Genomic DNA, 19,764 nt, shown 5'->3' with positions numbered 1-19,764 from the left:
GTTTTCAACATTCACCCTTACAGAACCTTATGTTCCATATTTTTCTCCCTCCCTCCCCACTTCCCATCTCCCCTAGACAGCAAGTAATCTGATATAGGTTAAACCTGTGCAGTTCTTCTAAACATATTTCCACATTTATCATGCTGCACAAGAAAAATCAGATCAAATTCTGATGGACATAGCTGTTTTCGACAATGAGATTATTCAGACCAGTTCCAATGATCTTGTGATGAAGAAAGCCATCTGCAATCAGAGAGAGGTCTGGGGAGAACTGAGTGTGGATCTCAACACTTTTTTCCCCCTGGGGCAATTGGGGTTAAGTGACTTGCCCAAGGTCACTCACCTAGGAAGTATTGAGTGTATGAGACCAGATTTGAACTCTGGTCCTCCTGACTTCAGGGCTGGTGCTCTATCCATTGTGCATAACACTTTTTGTTGTTGTTGTTGTTTGCTTGCATTTTATTTTTTTTAATTTTCTTTCTCATTTTCCCTTTTTGTTTTGATTTTTTTTTGTGCAGCAAGATAATTGTGTAAATATGTATGCATATATTAGATTTAACATATGTTTTCACCATGTTTAACATATATTGGATTACTTGCCATCTAGGGTAGGGGATGGAGGGAAGTCAGGGGAAATTGGCACACAAGGTTTTGCAAGGGTTTATGTTGAAAAATTACCCATGCATATGTTTTGAAAATAAAAAGCTTTAATAAAAAAAAATTAAAAAGAAAAAAAAGAAAAGGAAAAGCTTTAATAAAAACATTTTTAAAGAAAGAAAAAAATAAGATCAAAAAGAAAAAAAAATGAGAGGAAAAAACAAGCAAGCAAACAATTACAACAAAGATGAAAATACTATGTTGTGAATCACCCAGATTTTAATCAAAGAATCTTATCCATTTCCATATCACCTGTTTGACAAAAGGGAGAATCAACACTTTCCCAGTTATCTAAGCAAACACTTCTAGCAGAAAAGTATCCATTAACTCAAACTTAGAATCTCTTTTTCCATCTTTGATTAGATCTCAGCTATCCTGGCTGGGCAAATCTTTTAGATTTCCCACATTGGTTGGTCTCTGGATCAAGCAGTAGAAAAGGGGGAAAAAACCCTTTCACCCTAATACAATAATTAGTTATTAAATATTGGGGTTATAAATGAAAGAGAGAAAAGCCTCTGGAGGCCATGCTTGTCCAATTCCCTCATTTGACATATGAAGAAAATGAGACCCAAAGAAGTAATCCACAGTCAGCCAGTCAATCTAGCATTGATTAGCTTCTTACTAAGTACCAGATGCTGTGATTAATCACTGGTAATACAAAGAAAGGCAAAAACACAGTTCCTATCCTCAAGGAGCCCTCAAGACACAAACAGTGTAAAAAAATCTAATAATAGAAAGAAGGCACCAGCTGGGGAGGGCAAGGAGAAAAAGAGGAATACCAGTAGTGAATATCAAATGAAAGATTTGAAACTAGGCCTTCTGACTACAAAGCAAATATTCTTTCCCTGGGCCATACTCTTTCCTTACCTTATCTACATCTTGAAGCCTTCTGTCAGTATGGAAGCCCGTAGAAGTCAAGATCTATGTTTCATTTGGCCTTTGAATCCTCAGTGTCTAGTATGTGCCTTGAAAATAATAAATGCTTGCTTAATTGAATTCCTCTACAGCGTGGACTGGACTAAATGGCCACTGAGATCTCGCCCCTCTCAAAATCCTGTGATTCTATGATTTTACCGATTCATTGAATTTTTTATAGATACAAGATATTTTGATGTATAAGGTAGAGACTTCTGACTTCAAAATAGTTCAATGCTAGGGGACTAGTCAGAGCATTCTACTGTTCCCCACTTCCTTCATAGACATACAGACCCTTAGGAAGAACCCCATCCCCAGCCTAATCTAGCAGAGCCATGAACAGGGCAAGGGTGGGAATGAAGAGGGAGGTATATTTTCTTCACCTTAGTTAAGGAAGAAGGGTCTGAAAGATCTGGGGTTCATAGTGGATAGAGTTCTGGACAAAGATTTAAGAAGACATGAATTAAAATCCTGGGTGAACCCAGGAAAATCACTTCACCCCTGTCTGCCTGAGTTTCTTGATCTCTAACAAGAAAGATTGGACTCAGTGGCTCTAAGAACCTTTCCAGTCATAAGTCATAAGGACTAGGGAGGAAGAAATTTGGTTCTGTCTTCTCTAGAGACCTAGAATTTTAGAGATGTTGTTTTTTTCTCACACAAAAATGTCATTCATTCCCCAAAGGCAGGCAAGCAAATAAAAAAAGAATGTTCCAGTATGATTCTCAAAGAAGATAATAATAAAAAGCACTTGAGTTGTGAAAAAATACCATTTTGTGTTTGCCAGATCTCTGAGAAGACAAACGCTAACTAAATTCCAATATCCAATTAACATTTATTAAGCACCTACTATTTACCAGGCACTGTGCTAAGCATTGGATATATAATTAAGAAAAAAGACTTAATGTCTTCTGCCTGGCAGGGGATGGGCTATGGAGTGAGGAGGATGGGTCTGTACCAGGAAGTTTTTGCCTTTCTTGCTCCATGGACTCCTTGGGCAGTCTGGAGAAACCAGTGGATTTTCAGAAGAGTGTTTTTAGGTAATTGAAGCAAATACTGAATTTTAATTAGAGTTTAGTGAAAATAAAGATGTCATTTTTTTCCCATCTAAGTTCACAGACCCTTTTGAAATCTATTTGTGGACCCCAGATTAAGACCCCCTCTCCTTGTCTATATGGAAGGTAGATACAATCGAGACATAACTGAATACAGAAAATGAAAAATAGTATCTTTCTATCTGTGTTTAGACTCCTTAAGTTCTTTCTCTAGAGGTGGATAGCATTTTTCATCATGAATCCTTTGGGATTGTCTTAGATCATTGTGTTGCTGAAAATGGTTTTTCTGTTACTATATACAATGTTCTCCTGGTTCTACTCAGTTACTTTGTATAGTATAAGTTTTTTCTGAGATCTGCCTGCTCATGATTTCTTCTAGCATAGTAATATTCCATTATAGGAGGAAGCTAGGTGGTGCAGTGCATAGAATACCAGCTCTGAAGTCAGGAGGACCTAAGTTCAAATATGACCTCAGACAATTAACTCTTCCTAGCTGTATGACCCTGGGCAGGTCACTTAACCCCAATTGCCTCAGCAAATATATATATATATATATATATATATATATATATATATATATATATATTCATTCCATTATAGTCATCTACCCCAATTTGTTAGCAGTTCCCCAATTAATGGACATTCTCTTGATTTCCATTTCCCACTTATCACAAAAATATTGTTATAAATATTCTTCTACAAATAGGTTCTCTTCTCTTCCTCTCTCCCCCCATTACCAGTTTGAGTATCTGTGAGTGTGCAGCCAACACAATCCCTCCTAGATGTGATCCTTGGGCCCTTGAACTTGGGTTTTGTTTTTAATGCTGATGAGTGAATTTCAATATAAATGATTTCTTTTGTAATACTATGTATTTTAGGCATTAAAAAACATAAATCTAAGGAGTCTATAAATTTCTTTTTTTTTTTTTTTTTTTTTTTTTTTTTGGAGTCTATAAATTTCAATAGAATGCCTAAGTGAGAAAGGTGACTATTTCATAGTTTTCAAAATGGCACCACTCTGGTAGTGGGAGCAGTTAGTTTCTCTTCTCTTTTCTTGGAAGCTAAGTATTCAATTGTTGACTTATGGTCTGGGGTAGAGGCTGAATCTAGGGGTAAAGGAAGACAGTGGGTAGGTGGGTATCTCTCAGTATATCTGTTTTATTGTGTTTTGATTTATTGTGCTTCACAGATAATTTCATTTTTTACAAATTGTTTTTTGATTTGATTTTGAATTACAAATTTTACATATTGCACTTTTTTTTAAACAAATTTGTGACCAGCAAGTCGATCAGCATAATTTTTTCCCAAGAGCATGTACTCATGTTATGTCTCTTGTGTTGTCACATTTTGGCAATTCTCACAAGACTTTAGATTTTTTCATTATTATTCTACTTGTGATGGTGATCTATGATCAGTGATCTTTGATATTAATATTGTAATTGGTTTGGGGTTTCAATAACTGTGCCTTCATAATAGGGTTCATTTAATCAATAAATGTTGCAGTATTCTGACTGTTCCACTCCTATTCCCTAAGGCACAACAAAATTGAAATTAGGCCAATTAGGGCTAGCTAGTGGTGAAGTGGATAGAGGTGTTATTTATCCTTCTTTCTGGAAGAGGACCATAAGGGAGAAAAATTTGGAACACAAGATTTTGCAAAGGTGAGTGTTGAAAACTATCCTTGCATGTATTTGGAAAAATCAAAAAAAGAAGTTGCTACAACAAAACCTGATGCAACCAAGATTAGAAGAAAAGAAGAAAGTTGGGAAACAGTTTTTTTTTTTTTTAAACAGCAAGTCTTTCTGATAAAGTCCTCATTTCTCAAATATATAAAAAATTGATTCAAATTTATAAAAATACCAATCATTTCCTAAATGATAAATGATCAAAAGATGTCACAGGTAGTTTACAGAGCTCTTAGTTTCTGAGGCGATGCCCCCATCTTCCTCATTTTCCTAACTCAATTGTCTAGCTCCATAGTAGCCATAAGGACAAAAAAAGTTGGAAGGCTCTTTAGAGATCATCAAGTCCAAAGTGTTCTTTTTGCAGAGGAGGAAACTGAGATCCAGAGTAGTTAAAGGAGATTTGCCCAAAGTCAAACAAGTAGCAAATTGCAGGGTCAGGATTTGAACCCAGACCCTAGGACTGTCTCTACTATGTGATGCTAGGTGCCTAATGTAGACTCATTGGTTAGTTGTTGTTGTTGTTGTTGTTGTTTTTGACTCTACTCTTTTTACCCTTTCTCCAATTCAATTTAATATGTGTCCAGTTGGACAGCGTCATCGGATGACAGAAAAGAGCTAAAATGATCTGCAGGGATCTTCTAGTTCACTTCTTTCCTTTATATGGATGAGGAAACTGGAGCCCAACTTAAGGTCCTTTCTTCCTTTCTCTGGAAATGTCCCCCCCACTACAGAAAAATAGGTTACTCTCAGGATTAACCCCACTCCATCTGGATGCAGAGGCTATAACAGTCATCCTGGCAGATTAACTCCTTCCTGATAAGCTGGGCAAAAGCTCTGAAGGACAATGAGAGGTACCACTCCCAAGCTCCATCCTGGGGTTTGAAAACCAAATTCACAAAAATGCCTCATGCAGAATTTGAATTCAGACTGGCTTTCTATCCACTACAATACCCGACTCCTCTTTCTGCCAGGAGAAACATGGGCAAAGGAAGGCGGCAATGATGGGATGCTCATTTCTCTCCTTTATCTATGGGGTCTGTGTCAGTTCAGGAGCCTTGCCCAGGCTAGCTTTGGAATTCTCCTACCCAGTCTAACCCAAGGCAGTCAGGACAGTCAAGTACTCTAGGATCCAATAAGGAGACTGCTCATGGGTATCACAGAAAAGTACCCACTAGTGGGCTTGGGGGAATGGAGTAGGGAAAAACTGATCTGCTGCATTCTAGGATGCTAGCCTTCCTTGTCCCAAGTTGCAATTCTATGATGGGAAAAGGGCATCGATGCTCCTGTCCCACTTAGCTCAGAATCTTGTTTGTGGTCCAATATCTTTTTCTGTGTCAGTTGCCCTGCAGAAAGCCTCTTGGATGGCAGAAGCTGGGCTGGGCTTAGACCGGGCACAGTTCCCTAGGCCTGGCATGCTCCTCTGGGAATATTGAAATAAACCAAGAGAGTTAAGGGCCCTCAGCCAACGTCATCCAAAGCTCTGTCTCTGTTCTGCCTTCAATAAAGCAGAAAAGGGAGGATTTTAGGGAGGGGGCTGCGGAGCTTGGGGGAGTCATTTTCATGGAATCATGGGTGACTGTTCTCTGACTCTTCAGCTGTCAGGTGCACTAGGTCCCCTCCCCTCTTGGTGACAAGGTGAATAATTCAGACAACTATGATCCTGGAAGGTAATAGAGCAGTGGGCTAGTTGCCAGTTCTTTGTAAAATATTAAACAGGTTTTTACTGAGTGCTGGAGACGAAAACAGGTGTTCGCATGGGGCATGGGGGATGGCACCTGGGGGCCGTCTCCGAGAGATGGAGCCGTCGATAAGAATTTGGGGAGGTGTGGGCAACATGCATACTGGGCGTATAGATGGTGGTAGGAGTGTATGATGGTCCATTTACTGGGTATCTGCGTGAATGGCAATTATTCAATCGACAAACACATACTTAGTGCCTGTTAAATGTGAAGCACTGGGTCGGGTGGGAAATGGGAATAGAATCAAGGTGTGACTTATATAGTTGCAGGGGAAAGAGTGAACACACAAATATATATGTGTATGTAGTATACATATATATTTGTGTGTTCACTCTTTCCCCTGCAACTATATAAATATGTGTGTGTGTGTGTGTGTGTGTATATATATATATATATTTATATGTGTGTGTATGTATATAAATATATATGTGTATATATATTTATATATGTATATGACCTAGAATAGGTACCATATGGATATTAGAAACAAGGTTTATAAGGAGAGGGGAGGAGGATAAGGGGACAGAAGGGCTGGTGGCCAACAAATGTCTTCAAAAGAGATAGAAATGACTTTAAGCCTGAATAGAAAAGCAAGGATCTGGGGAGATGGGGAGGGGAAGTGGTTAGTGTCTGTGGGGGGGGGAAGGCTGAGTGCCATCATAAATGCTTGATAAAAACTTCAAGATGGGCACATGGATGCCCAGCTGTGGGCAGGACAAGGCAGAGCTGGACAACAAAGGATGTCTATTGGGCAGAGACGGGCATGGAGATTTGACTCTGGGCGACACCGCCACCTAGTGTCCAGCATCTTTAACTTCACCCAAGATCGTTTACAAGCTCCCAAAGGTAGCTCCCTTTCCACTTAAAAAGCCTGAAAAAGTGAGAATTCTCCTACTCAGGACCCTTAACCCAGGGGGCAGGCAGAGCCAAGACGATGAGCTTCAAGGTCTTCTTGGACATCCCTCCCTCCTCCCAGTTCAGGTCCTGACTCCCCCCTTTAATGGTGAACATAGCTGATCTCGAGGGGAATCGCCTCCTTTTCTCAGCCCTGAGACCATTTCTGTGACCTACAGCAAAATTCCCCAGGCCCCCTGAACACTCTGCTAGGAACTCAATGAAAGGGCTATTTCTCTGGTATAGCTTCTTGCACAGTATTGATACTAGACATCAGCTAGTTCTAGATTCAAGAATCTAGTCTACAATGTATATACTCAATGATTCTAGAATCTAGACCAATGGGACAGAAGGAAAAGACTCCAGAATTCAAGAGACCAAGTTTTGTGGAGAGAAACCCTCTCCTTAAACTTACTCCTCATGGGCCCATGGTGGAATCACCAAAATACTGCCAAGACCAGGGGGGGGGGGGGGAAGAATCTGGGATAAGAGAATAACTTTCTACACTAGCTAATTATTCTTGATTGCTAACAAGGACTTAAATTCAGTTATTTTCTACTTAATGAAGTAATACTGCCAAGACCATGGGGGAAAAGAATCTGGGATAAGAGAGTAACTTTCTACACTAGCTAATTATTCTTGATTGCTAACAAGGACTTAAATTCAGTTATTTTCTACTTAATGAAGTAATACTGCCAAGACCATGGGGGAAAAGAATCTGGGATAAGAGAGTAACTTTCTACACTAGCTAATTATTCTTGATTGCTAACAAGGACTTAAATTCAGTTATTTTCTACTTAATGAAGTAGTACTGCCAAGACCATGGGGGAAAAGAAACTGGGATAAGAGAGTAACTTTCTACACTAGCTAATTATTCTTGATTGCTAACAAGGACTTAAATTCAGTTATTTTCTACTTAATGAAGTAATACTGCCAAGACCATGGGGGAAAAGAATCTGGGATAAGAGAGTAACTTTCTACACTAGCTGATTATTTTTGATTGCTAACAAGGACTTAAATTCAGTTATTTTCTACTTAATGAAGTAATACTGCCAAGACCAAGGAGGAAAAGAATACAATGTAGTCAGGGCAGAAAAATGTTTCTTTCTGGGATAAGGGAGTAACTTTCTACACTAGCTAATTATTCTTGATTGTAACAAGGACTCAAATTCAGTTATTTTCTACTTAATGAATACAAGTATTGATCCATAAATCCCCAAGGACAAAACATCATTCATCCCAACATAGAGCTCTACCCATCCTTTTTTCTGGAGAAAGGTTCCATGTCTGTGTACCCATTGGACTCTTAATCTGCTTAATTTTTAAAGCAGTGAAATTGCAGGAGCCCAAAATAGCCCAGGAAATAGGATTAAGTGGGCAAGTTGCTAAGCCTTGAGTGGAGTGAAGGGGTGGAGGGGGAGAGATAGTGAAGAGTTGCAGATGAGCAGGGGTTTGCCCTCCCCAGGCAGAAATAGAGCAACATTGCCCTCGAGAGCTTCCAGTTACTTATGTCCGCTTCCAAGATCTAGATATCACCTTTGCACTCCCAAAGAATGCAGAGAGCAATTCCTCAGTTCCTCAGTTCCACTGAAAAGATGTACCAAGAGTCTTGGTCCCATTGGTACCTGTTCGCCTCTCCTCAAATAAGGAATCTGGGAGCCAGGGGCCTTTGGGATCTGGGGAACAGAGAAGCCAGGGAGAAAAAAAAAAAACAGGAATAGGAAAGGAACACTGGGTCCCCAGTGTCAACAAAAGAATGTGTAACCCATTGTAGTTGACAAAGAACAGGGAAATCATCTCCTGGGTCAGTGCCTCCTAAGAGGAGTTTCCAGCTTGTTGTGAGACCAAGAGAAAAAATGGGGCACGGAGCTAGAGTTCCTTTCTACTCTTCATTCCATGATAAACTCAAATCCTTCTTTCACCATACATCTATTAAGGGCACTATGCTAAGTTGGCATGCAAATATTAAAAACATACAGTTCCTGCCCTTGGCGAGCTTACATTCTGAGAGGGTAGGATGTGACATCATAGAAAATAATACTGCACTTTAAGGGTGGTAAAGCACTTGCCATAGATTATTCCAGTTGATTCTCTCCATAACTTTATAAGATAAATAGTTGCTTGCTATTTACCCCACTTAAAATATTACTCCCATTTTTACACTTGAGAAAACTGCTAGTATGAGAAGTGGAATTCAAATATCTCTCCCTTCTATCTCTTTGTCCCTGGCTCTGTTCCTGTTCCTGTCTCTGTCTCTGTGGGTGTGTGTTTGTGTGTCTGTCTCTGATTTATTGTTGCTTTTTTCATATCGGGAACATTTCCCAATAACCCCCCAACCTCCCCCCTCCTTTGTGTGTGTGTGTGTCTGATTTATTGTTGCTTTTTTCATATCAGGAACATTTCCCATTAATCCCCAATTCTTTCTCTTTCTCTCCCCTTCCTCCTCCCTCTGTTCTTTCCTTCTGTCCCTCCCTCCTTTCCTTTCTCTCCCTCTCCCTCCCTCTGTCTCTCTCCCTTTCCCCCTCCCCCATCTCTCTGTCTTTCTGATTTATTGTTGCTTTTTTCATATCAGGAATATTTCCCAATAACCCTCAACCTAACCTCAAGAACTCTCATGATTCAAAGAAAAAACAAGAAGTAAAATATCAACACAATCTTATTTAATAACAAGATGGGCGACATTTCACACCTAGGGTTCTCCTTCCCCTCTCCACCAAGAAGAAGTCCGCTTTGTTTTAATTTTGTGTCCTCTGGACCCAAGGCTCACCTTTGTCTTTGAGCTGAATTCAACTGTCTTTTAACACTGTATGTTCCAGATCTGGGAAGCAGGAGAGTGAGTGTGTGAGCAATCATTTACTAAGTATTTACCATGTGCCAGACACTGTTCTAAATGCTGGGACTATAAAGAAAGGCAAAATCAATCCTGGATGCCAAAGAGCTCCCATTCTGAGAGGATAAACAACAACATATAAATGATGGGACATATAGAAGATATTGCATATACAGAGCACATAGAAGGGGAGGGAACTAAGCTGTCTTGCAAGAAGCCAGAAAGACCAGGAGGTAAAGGTGAGGGATCAATGAATTTTACATCTGTTGTCTGCCTATTACCTTTTTTTTTTTTTTTTTTGCTGAGGAAATTGGGGTTAAGTGACTTGCCCAGGGTCACACAGCCAGGAAGTGTTAAGTGTCTGAGGCCAGATTTGAACTCAGGTCACTCCTCACTCAGTCTATCCACTGCACCAACTAGCTGCCCCTACATATAACCTTTTGCTATGAGGAAGCTGACACAAGGACCCATGCCCTGTCGTGTAATTTAATTTTGTATATTTCAGACAGGTATCTGGAAGGATAGAGGAGGGGAGGGCAGGGTGTCTGTGTCTGAGGGCCGCTGCATCCTTTTCTCTGTACCCAGGGGGATAAGTGCCCAAACCAATAACGGTGCCACGCCCCTCTACCTGGCCTGCCAGGAGGGCCACCTGGAGGTGACGCAGTACCTGGTGCAAGAGTGTGAGGCTGACCCCCACACACGTGCCAGTGATGGGATGACCCCTCTTCACGCTGCTGCCCAGATGGGCCACAGCCCCATCATCGTGTGGCTGGTAAGTGGCAGGAGCTGCAGGGGACTAGGGGGAAAGAAGGAGGGAGGGGGGACGAGGGATTGGCCCCATGACCCTCCCTTTGCTTTTCACACAGGTGAGCTGCACCGACGTCAGCCTTTCAGAACAAGATGGTGACGGGGCCACCGCCATGCACTTTGCTGCCAGCCGGGGCCACGCCAAGGTGCTCAGCTGGCTGCTGCTGCATGGCGGGGAGATAACCACTGACTTGTGGGGTGGGACCCCCCTGCACGATGCTGCTGAGAACGGGGAGCTGGAGGTCAGGCCAGGCCAGAGAGAGCCAGCCATCAGGGGGCTCACGCTGGGATGGGGTGATGATGGGCACACGATCCAGCTCTCCCTCTTCTTCTTTTCTAAATCCAGGCCCTCTCCTCCCCCTACTTCCTTTGGGTCCAGTCTCTGACAGAGCTGGACTAGGGATCAGAACCGCCTCTCCTGAACCCCTCTTCCCCATATCACCATGTCAGAAGCATCATCCAGAAGCCCACATTTTCATAATTCCAGATCCAGTGTGCCTGAGTCCCCCTTGGCCAATGCAGGGGACCATCCCGGTCTAAAAGTGAGAACTGATGTTTAGGGAAGAAAAAAATCATGTGGTCCCTCCCCACCCAATTCTAAGCACACATCCACGCATTTTCTTTGTCCCTGTTGCATCAGGCAATGGTCTGATCTCAACTGGCCTAGTGGTACCCCTCCTCACTGCCCCTCTCATTCTCCCCCCAGTGCTGCCAGATCCTAGTAGTGAACGGGGCAGAGCTGGACATCCGGGATCGGGATGGTTACACGGCCGCTGACCTCTCGGACTACAACGGGCACAGCCACTGTACCCGCTACCTTCGAAGTGTGGAGAACATGGTATGACCAAGCCCTGCCCTGGGGAGACTGCCAGCTCTGGGAACGGTAGGGTTGGAAGTGCCTGCCCTCCCTCAGAGGCATAGGAGAGAGAGTCTAGAACAAAGAGCTAGATCCTCTAGTCCTGGGGTCCATGATTTCAGGAAGTCCACGAACGAGAGAGGGGGAAATGACATCTTCTCATTTTGTGACCCTAACGTCACTCAGAGGAGAGGCCCATAGGTTGTCAAGGGGCCCACTGGCACAGAAGTGCAATGAGTTAACAATTCTCAGTGTGACTGAATAGTAAGTAGTAGAGCTGACATTTGAACCCAGATCCTCAGTCCATCGAGGTCCTTTACACATAGGCTTCTTCCTTATCTTGCCCTCTCCCCAACCATTGCCCCCTATGCTCTATAAGGCTAATTGGGAAAGAGGCCATTTCAAGCCCAGGGTCCCCTCCCCATCCCTCTTTGGCTGGGTCGTGGAAGCTGGAGGTGGGAAGAGCCTGAGCCCCAGCTATCCCCTCCCACCCTCGCTCTCAGCCTGCTCCGGGTATCGCCCTGCTTGGCCCCAGCTGTGGCAGTGACAAACTGAAAGTCACCAAGGACTGCTGCCCCAGAAAAGGAAAATACTCATCCAGTCCCTCATTATGGAATCCAATAAGCAAGCAGCAGCTGGGCCGTTACCTGGAACCCAGTGCTGGGCGGGGCGGGCTCTCCCTGAGGACCTGTGACACTTACCAGGCAGGAAGGGTGGGGGCATGGGGCTGCAGAGGTACCAAGGCCGAGAAGACATCCTTCTCCTCTCTGAGCTAGCTAAGGGCCACCCGGCGGGCCAGGGACCAGCAATCCGGAGAGCAGCATGGGTAATGTAAGCAGTGTCCCCCCAGGCTCGCAGCAAGTCCCGGGCCCTGAGGAGGGAGCCTAGACATGGCGGGCACAGGGCTAGAACAGGGATCTGGGCATTCCTGGAGCTACTGGGGGAGGGCGTCCAGGAAGGACTGCAAGAGTGGGGGGTCTAGCTGAAGTGCCCTTACCATCTTCCTTACCAGCTGGCACTAAGCCCTCTTGACCTCCATGAGCCCCTAGGCAAAGCCCAGTAGCAGTCATAAGTGAGCCAAGGAGAGCAGAGGAGAAGTTACATTCCCTGGCAGAGCATAAGGAAGACAGCCACTCAAACATTAGAATGGCTACTCAGCCGGGAGTCGGCCGATCACGTCTCCAATGACCTCTGGGAATAAATGCAGTGTGTTCTTTGCTTCCCAACATCCATTCAAAGGTGTCATCCTCGGAGAGGGGCAGATGCTAGGTCCACATCTCAGACAGTGGGGCAAAGGGAGGAGCCTCCCGTGTAAAAGACTCCTTCTCAGGTGCAGCATTTAGATTCATTCCCCTTGGGCCAAACTTAAGAGCAACTAGTGGAAGTAACAATGAAACATGTTTGTGCTTGATACTGGGAAAACCTCCTAACAATTGGAGCTGTCCAACAGGAGGGAAAGGGATGCGTCCAAAGGGAGAGGGGATGATGAAGCCCGAGACATCATCTGTTTTCAGATATTGTAAGGAGGATTTGTACAGGAAGGGACTGGACTAGAGAGACCTAAAGTCCTCTCCTATGCACATTCTGTAATTCTGTGGGGAATAACTTGGAGGATACTCAGTTTCCCTCTGTTTCTGGCTAGACATAGGCACCCAGAGGCCTGGAAAAATGTCCCCTTTCTGGTGGGAGATCAAGGAACTGCATGAATGCAGAACCCTCTCCTGCTACCATCGCCAGTCTTTCTTCCCAGGATCCAAGTGCTTGCATGGGAAGGCTACTTGGGGTGACTGTGAACCCCAACTCTATGAATCATACTCTTAAAATTCAAGAGAAGATACCTCAGAAATCATCTGTCCCAACCCTTTCATTTTAGATAGGAAATTCTAGTCCCAAGAGGGCAAATGACTTGCTCACAATCACACAGTTAGTTGAGTATCCTGTTACATCACACTACTACTTCATGAGAATTGGCTGAAGGAAATAGGATTATTAGCCTGAAGGAGAGAAGACTCAGGGGAGACCATGATAACTGTGTCCATGTAGTTGACAGATTATCACATAGACAAGAGAGTAGATTCCTTCTCTTTGGTTAGGACTTCCTTGGGAGGAAGTTACAAAGAGGAAAATTTAGGCTTGATGTCTAGAAAAAACAAATTTCCTAACCATTACAGAAGAAAGGAGGGAAGGGAATGAGCATTTTAAGTGCTTACTACTGCCAGGCACTGGGCTAAGCACTTTACAAACATCTCTAATCCTCAAAACAATCTTGTGAGGTAAATTCTATTATTATCCTCATTTTACATTTGAGGAAAGTGGGGAATATTCCAATAAAGTGACTTGTCCAAGATCACATAGCTGGCAGGTGTGAACTAGAGAATTCCCTGACTCCAAGCAGACTCAGGTCCTAGGGTTGGAGCCACCCAAATTAGAGATCATCTTAAGTGAAATGGGCTACTTCAAGAGCTGATGGGTTCTTGCTCATCGGAGTTCTTCAAGCATTCTGATTGACCGCCATTTCAGGTAAGGTTTGGTTGCTGAGGTTCCTTAATAATTCTGAAATGTTGTGGCTCCAATTCTCAGAGACCCTGCAGTTCAGGGGTCCAAGGAAAGGCTCAGCAGAGTTCTCTGGTGACCCCATACAGATCGACGCTCCCAGATGAGGTCCCAGTCAGGATCTTCACCAACAACAGAACCGGGGCATGTCTGGGCACAGCAATAGTCCCCCCTGGGAACCTGGAGGATGGGCCTTGGGGGATCTTGGCCTCTGAGCCCTTCCTGGGGGTGAGGAGGCAGGAATAGCTCCAATCTCAGGATCATTAGCTCTCTGGCCTGGTCTAATGGGTACTGGAAATACTCTAACCACTAGAGCTGCTCAAAACTGGAATGGGCTACCTGGAGAGAAAGGCAGAGAGCTCCCCATTACTGCAGATGATACGAGTATAGATTAGATAATCCCCTTGTCCAGGTATGTTGTCAAGCAGCTTCTCAGTCAGATATGGAATAGATTCCATGGGCTCTGAAATCCCTCCCAGCTCTGAGATTCAGGGACGCCTGGGTGCCTATGTCTAGCCAGAGAGCTAAAAGACAGGGATGACTATCACACCCTATCTTTTTTCCCCAGAGCGTGGAACACCGAGCCCTTTCCCGGGACCCATCTGGAGAGCCAGAGGGCAAGCAGCCAGACTCCGGCATGTCTTCACCCAACACCACCATGTCAGCGCAAGCCCCACATTTCGACCTCTGCTCTCCCACCAGCACTCTCTCCAACTACGACTCCTGTCCCTCCAGCCGATCCAGCACCCGAGGCCACCTGGGTGGCGGCCCAGGGCCTAGTGAGTACCTGGGAAATGGAGAGAGAGGAATGAAATATAGTGAGCTGGGCTGCTGGGCTGTTCATCCGAGGGGTCATGGCTTAGTAGAGGGCGTGGCTGTGTTTCTGTCCCTGAGGTCCCTAGAGTCTCCCAGGCTCAGTGTGGACAGAAAGCGGGGAGAGATGGCAGGGAATGCCTGAGGTCCAGAGCAGGGGGCCTGAATTTTCCCAGTTCACTTTTGCTCCCCCCTCCCAGTTTGAGATAGTAACCATCTCTATTTCAGCCATGACTCAGTTTTACTCAAGATTAAGTTGGTTCCTATCCCAGGTCTCTGCCCACCAAAGCCTCCTCCTGGGGGATCTCCTAAATTCTCAACATTATCCATGAAGATTGACCTAGGAGCCCTAGACAGTTCATGAAAATGCACAGATTAACCTATACAATTAACCTATACACATACATGTAATGCATATAGGTCACACGTCTCCCCCATATAATTGCACACATCCCTCCCACAGGGGTGTCCAACCATCTTCTTGAGACTCTGAAGTAGCTCTGAGCAAGGTTTGGTTTCTTTGATTCCCATGCCTCTGGCCACAAGATTTTTATCCCTTTCTTAAGTTTCTGGACAGAGGTCAGGAACCCTGAGGGGCTTTCCCTACCAGACTGATTTTTTTAAATTCTGTATAAGAGGTCATTTTCTGCCTCATTTCTTACCTACTCAATCATTGAATGGATGTTGCCTCAGACCTTCACTTAAAAAGGTCTCCCACTGCATCCAGGACCATCTCCAGTCCTCCCGGTCTATATCTGGCCACTGGCCCCAGATGGCTCTGGAGGGAAACTTATACAGCCCTCCCTCCCTTAAATCCAATTCACTTGACATTACCTCCCTCATGTCATGGACCTCTTTGAGAACACAAGACAAATAAGTCTCTGGACACAGGACTCTCAAGTGAGACGTCTTCAGTTCTTTCCATTCAGTTATGTCCTTGGGGAAGCTTCCTGGATTGCAGCAGGCTTTTGGAAGTTGTATCCCTTGCTCCCCAAAAGAGACTCTCATGCTTATCACTGCTGGGTATGGGGAATTAGGCAAAGTAAGTGGCATGGGGTAGGGGGTCTGCCCATGATGATTTAGATCTTTTTTCTGGGGCAGATCGCTAATCTTATCCAACTTTACCTCAACCCTCCCCCCATACACCCCATTTCCCAACATGTTAGAACTGCCCAGGACTGCTTTGTTCTAGGGCTTATTCTACCTAGCTCTTGAGCTTCTGAGGATCCTCCTCTCTAACTCATAGTCTGGACAGAGATGGGAGGATCCCAAGACTCATGGAAGGAAGGTGCCATAGAAGCCGTGATCAGCCCCATAGGAAGATGATTAAAAGCAAGAGATCTGTGAACTTACCCCATTCCCAACATGCTTACTGAGCTGCTCGGGTCTAACTAACTAAGCTATTACTGAGCTAATTACTGCCCTGCTACAATTCTGGGACTGAGGCTCTTCATCCAGTAGAAAACAAAAGGCCATACTGAGGATGTGTCCACTGGCTAAATCTAGAAAGATAGTCAGGACGGGGACAGGGTCTTCACTGCAAGTGGTTTTATAAAGTAGGTCTTTAAATTTCTTCAGTGGCTTTCATTGCCCAACTGGCAAACTCTGAAAGAGTGGTCCTCAAACTTTTTAAATAGGGGGCCAGTTCATTGTCCCTCAGACTGTGGGAGGGCCGGACTATAGTAAAAACAAAAGCTCACACTCTATCTCTGCCCCTCAGCCTATTTGCCATAACCTGGCAGGCCACATAAACGTCCTCAGCGGGCAGCATCTGGCCCAAGGGCCATAGTTTGAGACCCCCTGCTCTAAAATATCCCCTCGTGCCAGTTGAAGATGAAGGTGTAAGGATTGAGTAGACTAAGCTTAAGAGTTGGTATACAAGAATATGGACTTCCCCCGGGGCTCAGAAATTATAACTGATCCCGCAAAGCTGACTCTGAAAACATGACCCAAGAAGGGTCTTAATGGATCTGCAAGGGATTTTGGTCATAGTGTAGACAGAGCATGTCCATCCCATCCCTGGAGTCCGGCTGGTCTCCCAACAGTACCTTGCTTTCTTCCACCTCTTCCTGGCAGGGCTTCGAAACTCAACTGTCACAGACATGCAGACCTACATGGACATGCTGAATCCTGAGATGAGCCTTCACTGCCGGAAGAGGGGAGGTCTCAGTACCCCACCACCCCCACCAAGCTTTCCTCCACCGCCTCCTCCCCCTGGCACTCAGCTGCCCCCACCCCCTCCTGCCTATCCTGCTCCCAAGCCCCCCAGTGGGCAGCACACAGCTGATATCTACGTTCAGGCCAAGAGCAAACTTCGACATGTGGAGAAAGAAGCCCTGAAGAGGGAGGTAATGGAGATGGGATCATTCCTGGCTTGCTCTGCCCCCCTATCCCAGAGCATCCTAACTAACCTTCAACCCACAGACTCTGGGTAGGGCAGGACCAAGAGGGCGGCCATGGGAGGAAGGCAAAGTGGTCTGGCTGTATTAGGAGCCATCCAAACCTCAAGGAAAGTGTTTTAAATGCCTGCTTGCTCCATTAGGAGGCAATGAGAAGCAGGAGTGATGGGGGGAGGGGGAGGAAAGAGGGACTGGGCTGTGTGAAGCTCTGGAGGGAGGGGGCTTAAGTTCTGGGTGGGGAAAGCTACATAGAGAACCTCTTTCAAAGGATCTGCGTAGGGGAAAGATCTCATTGTGCATCCCACTCCCCAACATCTGTGGGAAGGGAAAATCAGGTTACAGTGAACCCCTGGAGAACAAAGATTGTGGAAGGGAGATGGGACAGAGTTCTATTTCCCAGACAGTGCAGCGGAATTCGTTAGGGATCTGCAAATCTCAGGGTTTTCTAGCACCGACGTGGGCAAACAAAAAATGAGGGTGATGAGAGTGGGATAGAAAGGAAGGGGAGGCGCTGCGTGGATGCCGGGGAGAATAGGAACCCTGGACAGAGCTCCAGCCATGGCAAACAAAGAAGCAACAAGTGAGGAGAGGGACTGGGTGAGCCCCCAAAGGGAGAGAAGCAATCCTGGCTTCTGTTCTTAGGGTTTCAGGGCAGAGGCAGGGCCGGGGACTCATTCTGAAGTAGGGTTAGAACTTCGCAGTAAAAGATTCTGGGATCTAGGGGTACAGGTGGGGGGGCTATAGAAAGGTGCCATCTGTCCCCAGCGAGGGCTGTGTGTCTGTGTCTGGATGCACCCTGTAGCCTAACACTGGGTGTACGGGAACATTCCATACCAAATGAGGCAGGGAGGAAAGAGCAGACTGGGATGTTAGTTGCTCGGCCCCCATCCTCGGCAGGAGGGGTGGGGGAGGGGAGAGGTGGGGCCGGGAGCAAGCTATTGCGGTCTGCTGGCTCTCCGGGGCCTTGACTGCAAGTGTTGCCCCTACCTCGAGGGCCTTGGGATTTCCCTTGGGAGGGGAAGCTGGTCCCGGCGTGTCTGCCCGCTGCGGGGGAGCGGCGGCACTTCCCGGCCCGGTCCCTGGGGTTGCGTATTTGTGTGTGCACGTGGGTCTGAGCGGAGTGCGTGCGTGCGTGCCTGGCGGCCACAGTCCTTTGTGGGATCGGGCCCTGGCATCCCAGCCTCCGCCTCCTTCTTTGTTTCCCGACGTGAGGGAGCGGTTAGGGCTGGGCAGGGGCCTCAGGACCGAGCTGGGCGGGGCATATGGCCGGCCCCGCCTCCCGAGAGAGCCGTTGGGTGGGAAGGGGCCGGGGGCCAGGGGACCGGGGGAAGGATGGGGCTGGATGGCCCAGAAAATAAATCCACGGGTGTCGCGTTTCCTGCAACGTGAGCCCGTCGGCAGAGCCCCGGATGGGACCTGGGGGGGGGGGGTGAGGCAGAAAGCGGTAAACCCAGGCGGCCGGTTCTGGGACGGAGGCTGGGGCAGGGGCTTCTGTCTTTCCCCCCTTCTCCCTTTCCCTGACTTCTCGCGATCCCAAGCCGGCACTGGCCTCCTCCCGGAGTCACGAACGACGGGGCGGGCGCTACCTGAGGCTGTCACCCGAGCCTTGAAACCCGAGGATGAGGCGCAGGCGCCGGTGTCACTTACAGCTATGGGTTTCCAGATGCGAAGGGGCGGAGGAGGACTGGGGCAGGGACGGGGCGGGAGAGGAACCTGGGTCCTCTGCTTTAGTCCGCCAGGGCCCTTTTAGGGAGCTGGCGGATTGAGATTTTGCGAAAGGTGAAGAGCATCAAACCCGGTCAGAAAGGTCCCAGAGTCCTCTGCGGCTTACCTTGAGTTGGGATCCCAGGTCAGCATAGTAGGGGGCCTCTTAGGAAGAGAAGGTGTAGAGGGGTTCAGGGGAGGCGGGTCCCCAACCTGGGGAGAGGCTCGGGGTGGGGGAAGGGGGTCGGAGGAGAGTGCTCTTTCGGGACGTGGCCCAGCTCTTTAGGTAGCAGCCCCACTTGGGGGGTTAAGGGGAGGGGGGCGGAGCCCAGCAGCCCGGGATTGGTGGGGTGCTGTCAGGACCCAGGAGCGGATAGGCGAGCAGGCCGTTGGCCGGGGTTGTAACTTGAGAGGACGGATCAGGTGGCGCAGGTGTCGGGTCCGCGCCGCCCCCGCTAGCAGGTGCAGAGCGGGGCGTCACCGGGTACAGTCGCAGGTAGGGCAGCCGCTGCCCCGGGCTCTTCGGGAACTAAGGGCTGCGTACCTTGGGAAGGGCGCGGGGCTCCGGGCGCAGGCCGCAGATCGAGAACCGGCCCGGCCCGGCCCTAGGCAGCTGGGATCTCTGGGGCCCGTCCGAGCCGTCGAGGAAGCTGGATTTTTGCATCCCAGAGGCCTTGGCAGGGCCCACGGAGGCTCCTGAGAATCTTTCCCCCCGCCCCAGCCAACCTTTCCCGACGGTCCCCTGTGCTAAGGGGCCAGCCCAGGCGTCTGGGAGCAGCCCTTCCGACTCCTTCACCTCAAGACAGGGCCTGGCCAGCCACCCCGTGCCGCGTGGGAGCAGAGGGGAGCCCTGGGCCGCC

General features: G+C 46.9%; 1 protein-coding gene and 1 long non-coding RNA gene across 10 annotated transcripts in view; one reads left to right on the top strand and one right to left on the bottom strand.

Annotated features, from left to right (window-relative positions):
* ESPN (espin) overlaps positions 1-19,764 on the top strand; it is a 57,004-nt gene that overhangs the window by 24,854 nt on the left and 12,386 nt on the right. For 5 of the 9 annotated variants that reach the window (XM_074306414.1, XM_074306413.1, XM_074306410.1 and 2 more), the window contains exons 3-7: positions 10,358-10,544; positions 10,639-10,821; positions 11,286-11,417; positions 14,557-14,767; positions 16,878-17,149. In XM_074306414.1, coding sequence (XP_074162515.1) covers positions 10,358-10,544; positions 10,639-10,821; positions 11,286-11,417; positions 14,557-14,767; positions 16,878-17,149 — 985 coding nt within the window. Of the gene's footprint in view, positions 1-9,312; positions 10,012-10,357; positions 10,545-10,638; positions 10,822-11,285; positions 11,418-14,556; positions 14,768-16,877; positions 17,150-18,690; positions 19,050-19,221; positions 19,401-19,764 lie in introns of those variants that run through there. The other 4 variants (XM_074306412.1, XM_074306408.1, XM_074306416.1 and 1 more) reach the window with 4 other exon arrangements.
* LOC141564209 (uncharacterized) lies at positions 13,284-15,811 on the bottom strand. Its single transcript, XR_012488592.1, has 2 exons — positions 15,636-15,811; positions 13,284-14,775 (listed from the first exon to the last, which is right to left on the bottom strand). It is a non-coding gene; the product is annotated as an uncharacterized LOC141564209 (long non-coding RNA).

This window comes from Sminthopsis crassicaudata, chromosome 3 (genome assembly GCF_048593235.1).
Source record: "Sminthopsis crassicaudata isolate SCR6 chromosome 3, ASM4859323v1, whole genome shotgun sequence".
NCBI classification, from domain to species: domain Eukaryota; kingdom Metazoa; phylum Chordata; class Mammalia; order Dasyuromorphia; family Dasyuridae; genus Sminthopsis; species Sminthopsis crassicaudata.
Note: the sequence above shows the minus strand (reverse complement) of the source record. Positions and strands in the feature narration are given on the sequence as shown.